Raw genomic sequence first — 13,379 nt, 5'->3', positions numbered from 1 at the left:
ATCAGTTTAACCCTTCCACCTACTAGATAACACCTAAGCCTATATAAATAACTTCACGCCCCTATCACCGCCCCTTCATTATGCCAGAAATATCGGATAGAACACCGTTGCTCCCACAGCCGGTACAGGCCCGATGCCATTCAAGCCAATCGGGCCAACCCAGCCAGTCCAGTTATCTGGGACAATCTGATAGCCATGTATAGCACCCATCCCCATCTTGCTATTTCTCTATGCTGTATCAAGTAGAGGTAATCTAATGCTCAGCAGCCAATCTACCTTCGGGCATGTCATTCGTCTTACCAGCTTATCGGCCAGAAGTCCCTCCTATTTATTCGTCTCATTTTAGCCAGCTACCTCTCGACTGTATTCGGAGTGACGCTCAAGTATAGGCTCGAAACGGAAGATACACATAGCCCCTGGCGCCTCTTATTTCAGTTCTCGGCCGTCTCTTTCGGTTTACAATAGGCATGGCATCTACAGACGACGGTCAGTTCAGCTCTACTCCCACACGCGCGTGTTATAGACACTAGTTTATACCTACCTAATGCTAACGTGTGAGGTCTTAAAAAATAGCTCTGGACTGCGATGCATCTCATTTTCCCAAGGGCAATTGAAGTAGATCCCAACGACTGCGAGGGACACAAGTTCAAAGCTTACTCCCTCCGCTTCTTGTCGCCACCGAACAGAGCTACCTGCCGCACACGCCGGTACCTTTTCAGCCTGTATTATACGGTTGCTCAGGTCTTCCCGATCATGAATACCCTGATCTACTGGGGTTGTCTTGTCCCTTCTGGACATGGCGGTTTCGCACCGCCGAGACTACCACACGGTCCTCAACATCCGCCTTTTGGCAATAACGAAACATTGGAATACTATCCAGGTAAGTTGACTATCTCCTCTAGTTACAGGTAGATGTAAGTGCTAATCATGACAACAAAGACAAGGGACTTTTTGATCAAGACCCTATTAAAGCATTCAGTATCATCAACGTCTGGTCGATTACATCGGTTGTGGCATTCATCGAGGTATTCTTCCTCAATAGCATCCGCCGGCCAACTGTGAGTTTTCATCCTTGGGTTTCTACTTCGCTATGTGCTATCTCTAACTGATGGATCGATGAATAGTCCGTTGTCGGTCATGCGGCTGGAGTCATGTTTTGTAGCGGCGCGTATCTTTTGTGGGCAGAGATTGGTAAACTTGCCACGGGTCACTCTGGGCTCTTCTTCTTAGACCCCGACATCATCAAAGATATGCCGCAAGCCATCATCGCCGCGGGTGTCGCCTTTATCGCGATGTCCCCTGGAGGTAAGGCTTCCCATATATCGAGGAAGATGAATTCAAAAGAAGACAATACTAACAATACTCTCTAATGGCAGTTTTTACATACGTGTACGGATTAATCGCTATGCGTGAAACGATTACAGCGGTGCGTCATGATTCGTCCTACTAAGCAAGACGTCCCTCTTATACCGAGGAGGGTATGAGTATGACCTGACCAGATGGCTTATGAGAATGGGATAAAAATTGGCATTATTTATTGGACAACAGTATCCAAGTTGGGCATAAATGCCTATCATAAATTGATGGTTACTAGGGGCGGAGACTGAAGGGATGGGAGGGCAAACTAGATGCCCTGTTGACTGCCCTGTCGACTAACCTGGCTTCAACCTAACCTAGAGCAATCCGTAGATTAACTATGGCATACTTAACTAACCTATGAACCATATCTCGAGATCACTTCATGTTATGTGGGACTTGAATGATATCGACGTCGCCAAGAATCTCGCCAAGCATCCCTGTCGAATCTTACCCATGCTTCCGAACCATTATGTTAACCCCACGCTGCCAGGCTGCCCACGCAGCATGCTGGCCCACGTTAAACGAAACATTCCAACTCGTTCCCCGTTTGCTTCGCAACGCTTTTCGATCTTAAGCGAGGAACGTGGTGGAGAAAAAACACCTATTCGCCCGCGTCGCAAAAAGATAACGTGTAAGGTGCCAACTATTAAGTTTCGGAGGGAGTGCGCTACCATGTGATAAGTCAGCTACCCGCCGTCCATCTCGTTCGATTCAATGCGATCCAACAAAGTCGTAAAGGATTCGATGAAATTATGGCTGGCAAGTTATTTGCCCGCGCTGTGATTTCGGTATCTTTGGGGAAACACAAGATGCTCACCACCCAGCCATTCTATTTCTTTGGAGCAATAATCACCGTCAATATACTATGCGCCCTTCCCTCCTTCGAATTGATAATATAGGTACCTAGGTAGGTACCTATTTAGAGGTAATTGAATCATCGGAGATTTTAACCTAGGTAGGTTACAGATACCATATTCTCATGGTGCCTCACATTGGGTCCTCCCCACGTGCTGAGTTGCCCGGTTCTTCTCCGACGTACCTAGCTTGCCCAAGCTATCGGAGTCATCAATATAGTAGATACATCCTAGGCGACCTGGGTCGCACCCACGATGAGGCGGGCGCTGTGGGGACCTAGGCAGACTGGCAGAACAGGGACAGTAAGGGGGGGTTGACTTGTCATTGCCTAGCGGACCAAGTCCCTGGGGATTCGGGAAGCATCACAGCTGACCAAGATTCAACAAGTCCACAACTTTCCTATCCATTAAGAATTTAGACTTATATTATCTGCAGTAGGGTGTCCATAAACGCAAGCCGGGGCGGAGATCTGAGGCCGAACCTAACGAATCAAAGCTTAGTTCAGGGGTCAAGGGTCCTTTGCCGCTGTCATGGATTGGGTGGTAGGCGAGCTGGCGGGATGGTTGGATGGTTGGCTTTTTGGGGAACGACCTAGTTTGTAGGAGAACAAGTTTACCTTAGGTACTAGGTATGTAGAGGATATTATGTAGAAGAATGATGGATGACCTTATAATATAAATATCGCCAACTCCCCCCCTCCATTTCTACTCCTCTTTTCCTTTTTGTTCCCCCTCCCCCACCACAACCATAAGATAAGGGTCGCAAATTTACCCCAGGGAATATCTCCAGATACATTCGTTCATCTTTTTTCGAATCGACTCTGGGATAGACCTCCCGGACCCCTGTCAATCCTTTCCTTTTTTTTTTTTGTGTGTCAACTTCTCACCAACTCCCTCATTCTTCAAGTCCAAGGAAATTCGAAATTTCTCTACATACACTCCTTTTTTTCGTCGCTCTCTAGCCAATTTATACTCGGAAGAGGGGAATATCTTAATAAATCCCTCCCTTCCTTATTATCCCGAACCAGAACAATAAACAACTGATATCACCGTCACGCTGTCTCCATTTCTTTCGCTATTCCAATCAACTACCGCCACAATGTTCAAGCGCTCGTTCCGGTCCAAGGACCGAGTCGACAAGTCGGCGAGGCTGAAGAAGTCCAGTAGCAGCAACAACAATAACAATACGGTTCGGGATCCTCAACAGTTGGCGAAACTACAACGGTCTATCGAGGAGATTCTCCCTGCCAAGAGAACCCTTAACTTTCCCATCGTCACACTGACCGTTGGAAGAGAAGCACGGCTGTTCGCAGCCCACGAGGAGGTCCTATGCCAGTCGCCCTTTTTCGAACGGGTGTGCCGGGACCAGTACCTCGAGGCGCAGAACAAGAGAATTTCGCTTCCGGACGAAGAACCCGAGATCTTCTCCGCCGTACTCGAGTACCTCTATAAGGGTGACTACTACCCACGCTTGGTACAGAACAAGCACCGAAACTCTTGGGAGCTTGAGGACGCCGTGAGATCATCCGACCCTTCAGAAAACAACCGAGCTGGCCGCGGAGCTGTCGAGGCCACAATGCATGTCTCCAGCGTGGGACAACATCTCTTGCGGGATACCGTCGTGTACTGCGCCGCCGATAGATACGGACTCGAGGAGCTCAAGCGCCTTGCTCTTCGGAAGCAAGGCCTACAGAGCGGCATTGATGTCGGAACGATCCTTCGATCGGCGCAGTACGCCTACGACAACACGCCGGACACGGACTCGCGACTACGCGCTCACTATCTCGCCCTAATCATCCGATGTCGCAAGACATTTAAGAGGAGCGGAACCATGCAGATGGAGATGGAACGGGGCGGCAAACTTTTCTTTGACCTATTCGTGGCCATGTGCAACCATCTAGACGACATCGTCGATATGAGCAACGCTCGAACGCCTAAGACGATTTGAGGAGCTCTCGGAATTGCACTTACAACATACACCCATCAACTAAACATTAGGTCTCTTTGGGGGGAAACATGGGCGTTGGAACGTGTCTTGATATTTGGAAAGGGAAACGAACAGTCACGGAGTTTGAATGATTCTGCTTTTCCTTGTCTTTGCTTTCTTCCCTCAACTCAAATCTCTCCCAGATATATTATCATCAGATTGGAACATCATTTGGGAGAACACCCATAACTCCACTTCTCATCGAGGTTGGCCGACCATTTTTGATGAAGTTTTGCTTTTATTATTATCGGGGAGAGGTAAGGAGGGTATGAACGCAACACGGTTTGTTCATGTTTTCATCACTTGTGACTTTTCTATTTCTGATGATCCAAAGAAACACACACACACATTCCCAACTCAATATTCAATACTCACCAACATCCCCCCTTGGTCTTGATCTGTCTTTGAACCAGGCGTTAGGGATTACTTTCAATCAACTTGTTTCAGCCTATTCGCTGAGCGAAGGTCAAGAGAAAAAAAAAAAGAAAGAAACGATGTAATGACGGTTTAGAGATGGGGAAAGGGGAAAGGTTTGCGGCAACACACTTTGCGGATTTGTTCTTTTTTACAGCGCTGCTTTTTCCATTTTCCACAACGAGAACACACAAACACAAACACAGAACAACGGGGCGCAACTGATACCATCGCAACTCAACCAGATTGTCAAATTTCGTTTGGGGAATTCAAAAAAATTCACAAAGAGCAGCCGAGAGGGACAAAGTGGAAAAACACGCACCACAGGTTGGCGCGCCTCTTCGCCGCCCTCCATCTCCTATATTTTCAGGCAAGGAAAGGGAGGAAAACACAACACAACACACATACATGCAATCGCCCATACATACTATACTATCCCTGGACCTCCACTACCGGAGAGAGAGGGAGAGAGAAATATGGGCGTGACAAAGGATCCTGGGGAGAATGTATGATGTCGAAGCCTGAAGCTGCAATGGTTCCGCTAGCACAACATGACGAAGAGCTGCTGGCATGACAAGATCCATCTAGTCTTGAGGACTAGCACAGGATAAATATATAAAAAAAAAAGAATGACAAAAAGGAAAATGCCACCCCCTGTCCCTAGTGGATTAGGTAGTTATCACAGCTCAGAACCCTCATTGGGATGAGATAAATGAGAGATTCGGCCACCTCAGATAACTTGTGTTGTATTGTGTTGTTACGTGATATGTGATATGTTTCTTGCAACTATTCGAAGCATGTTGTAAGTCCTCTCGATGCTGTTAGTTAACAAAAGGTAGGTATTATGAAAGGAGGTATGCAATGTACCTATGCATATAACGAGATGTAAATAACCCATAGAACCTTGTAGATCCCCCAACCTATCGATAACTTCAAGGACGCTAGGACATCAGGACGTTAGAGCTAGAGCTAGGTATTCTAATATCTGCCCCGCCACCCCGCAATCATCAACTACGAAATTCTGAATCATTAGGTGTACTGGTGTGACGGTCGTAACTTATAAACATTTTCCCTACTAGGTACCTCCTATGATAAGTACCTAAATCACTTGGTTACAAGTTCCTCATCCCATTTAACTAATTTGATTCATATCCTTTCCCCTCATTATTATTATCATCATCATTCTCCCAATTTATCATAAGCTTAAAAGAATACGCGACGATAATGGCATCCACTTCTACGACCGACGAGTCAACCTCGGCCGCCGCTACCGCATCTTCAACGACAGCAGCAACACCGGCAGCCTCCTCAGAGCCCGTCGCCATCGTATGTGTCGGCATGGCCGGATCCGGAAAGACGACTTTCATGCAGCGCATCAACGCGCATCTGCACGGTCAGCGAGATCCGCCCTACGTGATCAACCTCGACCCGGCTGTGCTTAACGTCCCCTTCGAGAGCAACATCGATATTCGCGACTCGGTCAACTACAAGGAAGTCATGAAGCAGTATAACCTCGGACCCAACGGCGGTATCCTGACCTCTCTTAACCTCTTCTCCACAAAGGTCGACCAGATCTTGAAGCTGCTTGAAAATCGCACCGCTCCCGACCCGGCAAACCCAAGCAAGAAACTTATCAAGAATATCCTTGTAGATACGCGTATGTCCGCTTGAAGATCTGTTAATTTGCACAACTGCTGATTGATGTCTCCCCTCCTCTATAGCCGGTCAGATCGAAGTGTTTGTCTGGTCTGCTTCGGGTCAGATTCTTCTCGAGTCGCTCGCTTCCACGTTCCCGACTGTTATCGCATACATTATCGATACGCCCAGGACCGCCTCGACCAGCACGTTTATGAGCAACATGCTGTACGCGTGCTCGATCTTGTACAAGACTAAACTCCCGATGATCCTGGTATTCAACAAGACAGACGTCAAGGATGCAGACTTCGCCAAAGAGTGGATGACGGACTACGACGCCTTCCAAGCCGCGCTATCGAGCGACGAGGCTGCCAACGCGTTCGGCGGAGTCGAGGGCGAGGGCGCGGGAAGCGGCTATATGAGTAGCTTGCTAAACTCGATGAGTATGATGCTGGAGGAATTCTACGCCCACCTGAGCGTCGTGGGAGTCTCGTCCATGACGGGAGCCGGCATCGACGACTTCTTCGCGGCCGTAAGGGAAAAGGCGGAGGAGTTCAAGAAGGACTACCGCCCCGAGCTCGAGCGCAAGCGCCAGGAGCGCGAGGATCAAAGACAAAAGGCGCGTGAGAAGGAGCTGGACAAGATGATGAAGGGTATGTCTATGGGGAGCAACAGCACGAGGGATACGTCCGTGAAGCCGCCCAAAGCAGACGAGGATGAGGATATGCAGGACGAGAGCGACGATCAAGATGCGGAGGACTATGACGACGACGTGGATGACGAAAATGACCGCGAGGGATTACAGGCTAGGTATGAGGCGGCGACGGGGGCAAATGCTGATTCGGTCATGGATGATGCCAGCTTTGCCAAGTACTTACACACGCAAAGGAGAGGATAAAAAGGAGGATCTTGTCTCAACTATAAGGTTACTATACACATACATACGATAGGGTAAAAAAAAGGCTTCGGGGTCTAGGGAGTTACGACGGCATATGAAGGCATAGATGGGGCGTGTAATGATACCAAATTTCTGATTTGCATGATTTTATCTTGAGACCTGAATACTTCTGTGCCCCTAAGGAAAAAAAACAAGAAGAAGTCAACACCCAAACTCCAAAGTATATGCTACAGCGACGTAGACAGCTTCTTAACATCCCACCGAATCCACGAGAATAACATCCTGCTCTCGCACAGATAACATGGTATCGGCGCCTACTAATAAGGAAACTTTATGGGGAGTTCTGGATAACCTGCCCATGATGCCGGATAACCAGAGCTCGCTATTAAGGATGGAAGCGTATCGTATCGTACGTATCGTATTGTATCGAATCTAATTCTCGTCGCATTCTATTTTTTCGTCCCGTTGTTCTGCGCGATTCGCTACCGCGCCTCGAACTGCACCATTCTGTAATTCCGTGCGCATTAGTAAAAAAAAAAAAAAAAAAAAAAAAAAACATCATAGGATGTAGTAGTAACAAAGAAAGGAAGAAGAGAGAATAATAAAGGACCAACTAACCTCTTGGTGCGCTCCTTGTACAGCACGCGGCACCCGCACTCCTTGCAGCGGATGGGGTCGTTGCGCTTCAGCGGGAACTTGGTGCCGCAGTCGCCGCAGATGTAGTGGATGCTCGCGCCGCCGCCGTCCACGTCGAACGCGCTGCTCCGGGCCGCGGTGCCGCCTGAGGCTGCGGCGCCGGAAGGGCCCGCGGTGGCGGACGAGGGGATTTGGTAGGCTTCGCGCGCCGACATTTTTTTTGTTTCTTTGTTTGTTTGTTTGGGGTTCTTGGATTTGGCGGGTTGGTTGATAGGGAGGTGGTGATGATGGAAGAAGAATCGAGATGGGTTTAATGTGTTTTTTTGGATGTTGAATGTTGAATGGATGGATTGTCCGCAATCGATTCACTTCACTAGCGATTCAACGGACAAAAAAAGACGGTCAAAAGATGAAAAAGCGGCAGAATCTTTAATTTGGTTAGTGACATTCGGAGAAAATTGCATAAACCGAAGGACGGCTATCTGTGGGGCGGCTGGGAAATGGGCGTTACCTACACCGGGACCTATGTACTATAATTGTGCATACCTAACACTAAAGCCAAGATCAATACGTCAAAGTCCAACCCAGACAACCTCGGCATCAAACTCTCGAGTCTCAATTATTTATTTATTTACGTACCTAAGGTATTTTCTCGAAACCGCGCGGCGAGCCTCCCATTTTGCATTTTTGCCTCCATTAACCCGCCATTCTTTGCCATTTGAATTTATGTTCTCCGTACCTACCTCCTAACATATTCTCTGATTGTCCTTTCGTTGGCGTAGAGCGACTTTCTTGAAACCAGCATTTCCACAGTTCCGCTCGTTATCTCGTTTTCTAAGTATTACGGCCAGCGATCTCAAACTTGAAGATATATATATTTTTTACACATTCAAAACCAAACCCAATGGCTGAAGGAGAAGAAGGACAGCAACAACAAGAGCAACAAGAGCATCAACCCAAAGTAACACCACCACCATTCGACCCCGGCACCACCACCACCTCCTCCTCCTCTACCGAATCCTGCCCCTTCTGCTCCATCGCCCACTCCTACCCCCCATTCCCACCCTCCTCCCCTCCTCCCTCCTCCTCCCCGACCCTCGACCCCGCCAAGCTCGCGCCCCAAGCCTTCGTCGTCCACTCGACCCCCACCCTCGTCGCCTTCCTAGACATCATGCCCCTGTCCCGGGGGCACCTGCTCCTGTGCCCGCGCGCGCACCGCGGCACGCTGACGGACGTGACGGCGCGCGAGGCCGCCGAGCTCGGCGCCGCCCTGCGGCTGCTGTCCGCGGCCCTGGTCCGCGCCACCGCCGTCCCCGACTGGAACGTCGTCCAGAACAACGGCGCCGCCGCCGCCCAGGTCGTCCGCCACGTCCACTACCACCTCATCCCGCGCCCCGAGATCCGCGCCGCCGGCCGCGCCCGCGAGAGCTTCACCATGTTCGGCCGCGGCGCGCGCGAGGAGCTCGACGACGACGAGGCCGCCGCGCTCGCGGAGGAGGTTAGGAGGTGCGTGGCTGAGGTGTTGGAGATGGAGGCTGGGAAGGGGAAGTTATAATAATAGTTTAGGTAGGTACCTAAGTTTACCTACGATTTTTGTTTGCTTGTTTTTTTCATCACAACACGTCCTGTCTTATTCTCGGTCAAAGAATAATCGAATTAACATGGTGAGATTTGGATTGTTTTTGCTTCATTATTAAATTGACATCTATCTAATCTACCTATCTATTTGTCCATTTCATCATCTAAATGCGCCAGGCTTCTTCTAACCCGAGTCGTAGTCTATCAAGACTGTTAAATTTTCAGAGAAATAAAACACGCACACAACAAAGAAACATCACTCGTCGTCGCCGAAGAAAACCTTGATCGGCAGCCAGTCGTCGCCGCAGACCTTGAAGCGGTCGGGAAGGTTGTTAAGCTTGCTCATCTCCTCCTCCGTGAGCTCCCACCCGTCAAGGGCGAAGTTGGACTCGATTCGCTCGGGCGTGACCGACTTGGGGATGACGTCCCAGCCGTTCTGGATACCCCATTGCAGAAGGACCTGCTGCGGGGTCTTGCCCTTCTTCTCGGCGATGGACAGGAGGGTCTGGTCCTTGTATAGGGGCGAGTTGGTGCTTCCCAGGCACGAGTAGCCGGTGCGGTGGATGCCCTTCTCCTTGCAGTAGGCGACCAGCTTCGGCGAGGGGTTGTTGGGGTGGAGTTCGATCTGGTTAACTGCGGGCTTAACCTATAGCTTTGGTTAGTTGCCATATTTCATTTGTAAACAAAGGGGGATAGGTTATTACCTTGCAAGAGGGATCATTCAACAACTTCTCGAGGTTGGTGATACCAAAGTTGGAAACGCCAATGTTGCGAACCTTACCGGTACCGAGCAGCTTCTGCATCTCGCGCCAGGTGTCGATGAAGTTCCAGTCGTCGTAGTGCTTCTTAAGATCGTCGGGGCGGGTGGAGGAGGGCCAGTGCATGAGGTAGAGGTCGACATAGTCAAGACCAAGGTTCTTCAAGGAGGCGTCGATACCCTCGGCAACGCGCTTGTGCCAGGGGTTGTCGAGCTTAGTAGTGACCCAGATCTGCTCGCGAGGCACGCCGGAAGCGCGGATTCCCTCGCCCACCTCGGACTCGTTACCGTACGCATAGGCGGTGTCGATATAACGATATCCAACAGAGAGCGCGTGCTTCACGGCCTTAGCGGTCTCGTTCTTGGGAGACTGCCATGTTCCTAGACCGATGGCGGGCATCTTGTCTCCCGAGGCGAGAGTGTAGGTCTTACTAATAGCATAGTTATGCTTAAGTTAGGATGTGCTTCTTTTATCCGAGACATAAAGCGGGTTATATAGTATACTTACGCGGTGGTTTTGAGGTCTGCCATTGTGCCGTTTAGCTCCCGTTTAGAGATTTGGATAGATTCTAGTTAGATTCTAGTTAGATGGATTTAGAGGACAAAGAGTGTATTGTATAGAACAAGTTGTGGTTTGAGAGATGTGTCTTAGTATTTATTTGTATGTGACAGTGTTTGGAACTAGGTTCCTGGATACCTAACCTAAGGTATGTATGTTTCCCAGCTAATAAATAAGAGAAGGGCCCTGGTTTTCTAGCTACTTCCATCTTCCCGCGAGACAAAAGGGTGACCAAAAAAACAACGGCTTGATAAGTTGTCAAGGCGTGGGATATGACGCAGGGTGGCAGGGATAGTCCACATTTCCCCGTAAGAATTCGATAAGAGTTTCGTCCAAATCCAGTTGTACCTACACGATGTAAAATAAAGCAGTTCGAAATCTATCTGTTAGGTAGTTCCAGCTTGTTAGACTGTAGTAGGTGGCGGGGTATCAGTTACCCCTCCTTAGGTACTCCACTGTTACCAGGCACCACCTATCATCTCGATTCTCTATAAAGGGGTATAGGTAGTACTTACGTACATATTTCCCGTACCTAAGAGGTACCTAGCTTGGTACGGAACTCTAAGACTTGCCTAATCCGACCTAAAGACTCAGCTTTTGACGAATCACACGTTTCCCCAGCTTGCCAATAAAAGCTCCACGCTGAAGTCGTTTTGGTAATTCGCGTTGTCAAGGCGAATTCTGGTTATATAAGATTAATACATTACCTATATCCCAATGATCTTAATTCAAAAGGTATTGTAAGATAAGCGAGATTGTTCTCTTGAGGATATATCAACATTACGCGCTGAGAGTCAAGAGTATTATATGAGAGAGGACCTTCCTACATAATGACCTAGGTGTCATATATTAAACGTAATAGTCGTAAGACTATTATGCCGTGCTTAATTAATATACACCATAGAGAAGATACCTACCTACAGACCTCTCTCATCAAGGTGTATCCTATTCTAGCACACCTCCTACACCAACCATATTCAAAATACCACCCCTCTCAAAACACACACACCTAACCCCCTACCTCCTACCCCCCAGACGCTCTCACGGATCCACATACCCACCCGGCTTCGGCGGCCCAGACCTCGCCGACCCCTCGACCCGCGTGATCCCCAGCGCGGCGATGTCGACGCCGTCCAGCACGCGCAGGTTGACGGGCGACCAGTCGAGGTGGTCGCGCGCCCACCGGCGCTGCTCGGCGGGCAGCTCCCGCTCGATCCGCTCCGGCGTGTAGTCCTCGATCCGGTTGTGCAGGGACACCCCGCACGTCCGGCAGAACGACTTGCGCCACACCCCGCCCCCGAATGAGTAGTACCCCATCCCCGTCCCTTCCGAGGTTGTAGCCACGATGCAGACTTGCGCTTTGGACGGGTAGATCCAGCAGTAGGCGTTCTGGAGAGACCCCTCCCCCTGGGAGAAAGGAGGGGGGAGGGGAGGGGAGAAGAGGTTAGTAGTTGTGTGATGATGATGATGATGATTTGTGGATAAGTCTGCGAGAGAGAGAGAGAGAAGATTTGACTTAGGTATGTTGAGTGGAAGTGATGCTACAATAAATCAAAGGTGAAGAGCAGGTACCTAAGAAAAGGCAACTTACGCGGGTACAGATGCTGCAGTCGCATTCTATAACGAGGCCGTCGTACGTGCCGTCGATAGGCTTCGACTTCACAGCCAGCGTGACGGCCCCGCAGTGACAGCTCCCCGTGTATATCCTCGCGCCCTCGATTTCGGCCGGAGGCTCCGGACCGGTGAACTCGGGTGGAGTCCAGGGCGGTGGCGTCGCTTCTTCGTCAAGGCTGACCGAGGGGGAAAAGATGATGCGTGTTAGCTAGTTTAGGTAGTCTTAACTATGTTTTTTCTTCTCCTGTTATCTCTTGGGGGGGCTAGAGTTGGATTATTAACTAACGGTTTTGTGTCTATATCCCATATTTTAATCTGCTGGAGCACTCGTATCTAAAGCTGCATTAATAGGAAGCGCCATGTTTAGGTAGGTATTAAGAGATTCGAAGCGGATTTGATATATATAAACTTGCATTCACGTATATTTTTGTGTCGATACGGAACAGCAGAACGCTGCATGTCGGACAGAACTACGAACAAAGTGTTAGCAGTTAGGAAGCTCCTTACTTTATATATTTCTCCTCTTGAAAATCCTTCCACGCTCTATAACTTACCTGGTATTTCACACCACCAAAGGTATAGTTCGACAACGTAGCCGGGTCGCCTTTGACGAATTCGATGTCGTCGCTATCGTTCGGGCTTAGATAAATGCCACCCTTTTTGTAAGAGTAGCTGCAATTAGCCTGCAGCCCGGTTTTGATGTTCTCCGGAAGCTCGACTTCGAAAACGTATGTGGTGCAATGGCAGTTGCCGCGATACTTCTTGGTGGGCTCGTTCTCAGCCATAGTGGTGATACTTTGTCTTAGGTAGTTACCTGGTTCTCATCTAAAGTTGGAACGTTGTTGAGAATGAGTGAATTAGATATATATAACACGGAAATAAACGAGAGCGAAGTCGGAAAAGAAAGATTAGATGAGTTCGTAAGAGTCAATGGTTATTAATCACGGATTCCTGTCCTGCGAATGGGAATATCTCCTTCAGTCAAGGTGAGTTTTAAGCCCAAATTACTCGGCCCGTTAAAACTTGGACAAATAATAAAGGTCGTGCGGTGATTTCAATTTTGGATTACGCCTCAACGTATGAATCTC

The 13,379-nt window shown here is 49.1% G+C and overlaps 7 protein-coding genes across 7 annotated transcripts; 4 read left to right on the top strand and 3 right to left on the bottom strand.

The window, feature by feature from the left end:
• Window positions 1–135: 135 nt before the first annotated feature.
• F4812DRAFT_405236 (uncharacterized protein) lies at window positions 136–1,583 on the top strand. Its single transcript, XM_047932279.1, has 6 exons — window positions 136–197; window positions 268–486; window positions 574–880; window positions 940–1,058; window positions 1,125–1,305; window positions 1,377–1,583. Exons 3-6 carry the CDS (start codon window positions 586–588, stop codon window positions 1,448–1,450), a joined length of 669 nt encoding a protein of 222 aa, XP_047790005.1. The 5' UTR covers window positions 136–197; window positions 268–486; window positions 574–585; the 3' UTR covers window positions 1,451–1,583.
• Window positions 1,584–2,911: 1,328 nt separating this feature from the next.
• Window positions 2,912–4,206, top strand: F4812DRAFT_430506 (uncharacterized protein). Its single transcript, XM_047934361.1, has one exon. The coding sequence runs from the start codon at window positions 3,313–3,315 to the stop codon at window positions 4,159–4,161; it is 849 nt and encodes a 282-aa protein (XP_047790004.1). The 5' UTR covers window positions 2,912–3,312; the 3' UTR covers window positions 4,162–4,206.
• A 1,400-nt stretch (window positions 4,207–5,606) lies between these two features.
• On the top strand, window positions 5,607–7,340 carry F4812DRAFT_405186 (uncharacterized protein). Its single transcript, XM_047932278.1, has 2 exons — window positions 5,607–6,271; window positions 6,336–7,340. Exons 1-2 carry the CDS (start codon window positions 5,839–5,841, stop codon window positions 7,145–7,147), a joined length of 1,245 nt encoding a protein of 414 aa, XP_047790003.1. The 5' UTR covers window positions 5,607–5,838; the 3' UTR covers window positions 7,148–7,340.
• Window positions 7,341–7,516: 176 nt separating this feature from the next.
• Window positions 7,517–8,331, bottom strand: F4812DRAFT_405162 (DNA directed RNA polymerase). Its single transcript, XM_047932276.1, has 2 exons — window positions 7,766–8,331; window positions 7,517–7,654 (listed from the first exon to the last, which is right to left on the bottom strand). Exons 1-2 carry the CDS (start codon window positions 7,996–7,998, stop codon window positions 7,630–7,632), a joined length of 258 nt encoding a protein of 85 aa, XP_047790002.1. The 5' UTR covers window positions 7,999–8,331; the 3' UTR covers window positions 7,517–7,629.
• Window position 8,332: 1 nt separating this feature from the next.
• F4812DRAFT_405168 (HIT-like protein) lies at window positions 8,333–9,670 on the top strand. Its single transcript, XM_047932277.1, has one exon. It carries the CDS (start codon window positions 8,688–8,690, stop codon window positions 9,336–9,338), a length of 651 nt encoding a protein of 216 aa, XP_047790001.1. The 5' UTR covers window positions 8,333–8,687; the 3' UTR covers window positions 9,339–9,670.
• F4812DRAFT_430499 (Aldo/keto reductase) lies at window positions 9,057–11,034 on the bottom strand. The gene is made up of 4 exons (XM_047934360.1): window positions 10,627–11,034; window positions 10,066–10,549; window positions 9,562–10,007; window positions 9,057–9,349 (listed from the first exon to the last, which is right to left on the bottom strand). Exons 1-3 carry the CDS (start codon window positions 10,647–10,649, stop codon window positions 9,618–9,620), a joined length of 897 nt encoding a protein of 298 aa, XP_047790000.1. The 5' UTR covers window positions 10,650–11,034; the 3' UTR covers window positions 9,057–9,349; window positions 9,562–9,617.
• A 325-nt stretch (window positions 11,035–11,359) lies between these two features.
• F4812DRAFT_430495 (uncharacterized protein) lies at window positions 11,360–13,307 on the bottom strand. The gene is made up of 5 exons (XM_047934359.1): window positions 12,846–13,307; window positions 12,705–12,761; window positions 12,578–12,624; window positions 12,269–12,467; window positions 11,360–12,066 (listed from the first exon to the last, which is right to left on the bottom strand). Exons 1-5 carry the CDS (start codon window positions 13,074–13,076, stop codon window positions 11,719–11,721), a joined length of 882 nt encoding a protein of 293 aa, XP_047789999.1. The 5' UTR covers window positions 13,077–13,307; the 3' UTR covers window positions 11,360–11,718.
• Between the last annotated feature and the right edge of the window lie 72 nt (window positions 13,308–13,379).

The sequence above is a fragment of the Daldinia caldariorum genome (genome assembly GCF_022478825.1).
Source record: "Daldinia caldariorum strain CBS 122874 unplaced genomic scaffold F4812scaffold_9, whole genome shotgun sequence".
NCBI lineage: Eukaryota > Fungi > Ascomycota > Sordariomycetes > Xylariales > Hypoxylaceae > Daldinia > Daldinia caldariorum.
Note: the sequence above shows the minus strand (reverse complement) of the source record. Positions and strands in the feature narration are given on the sequence as shown.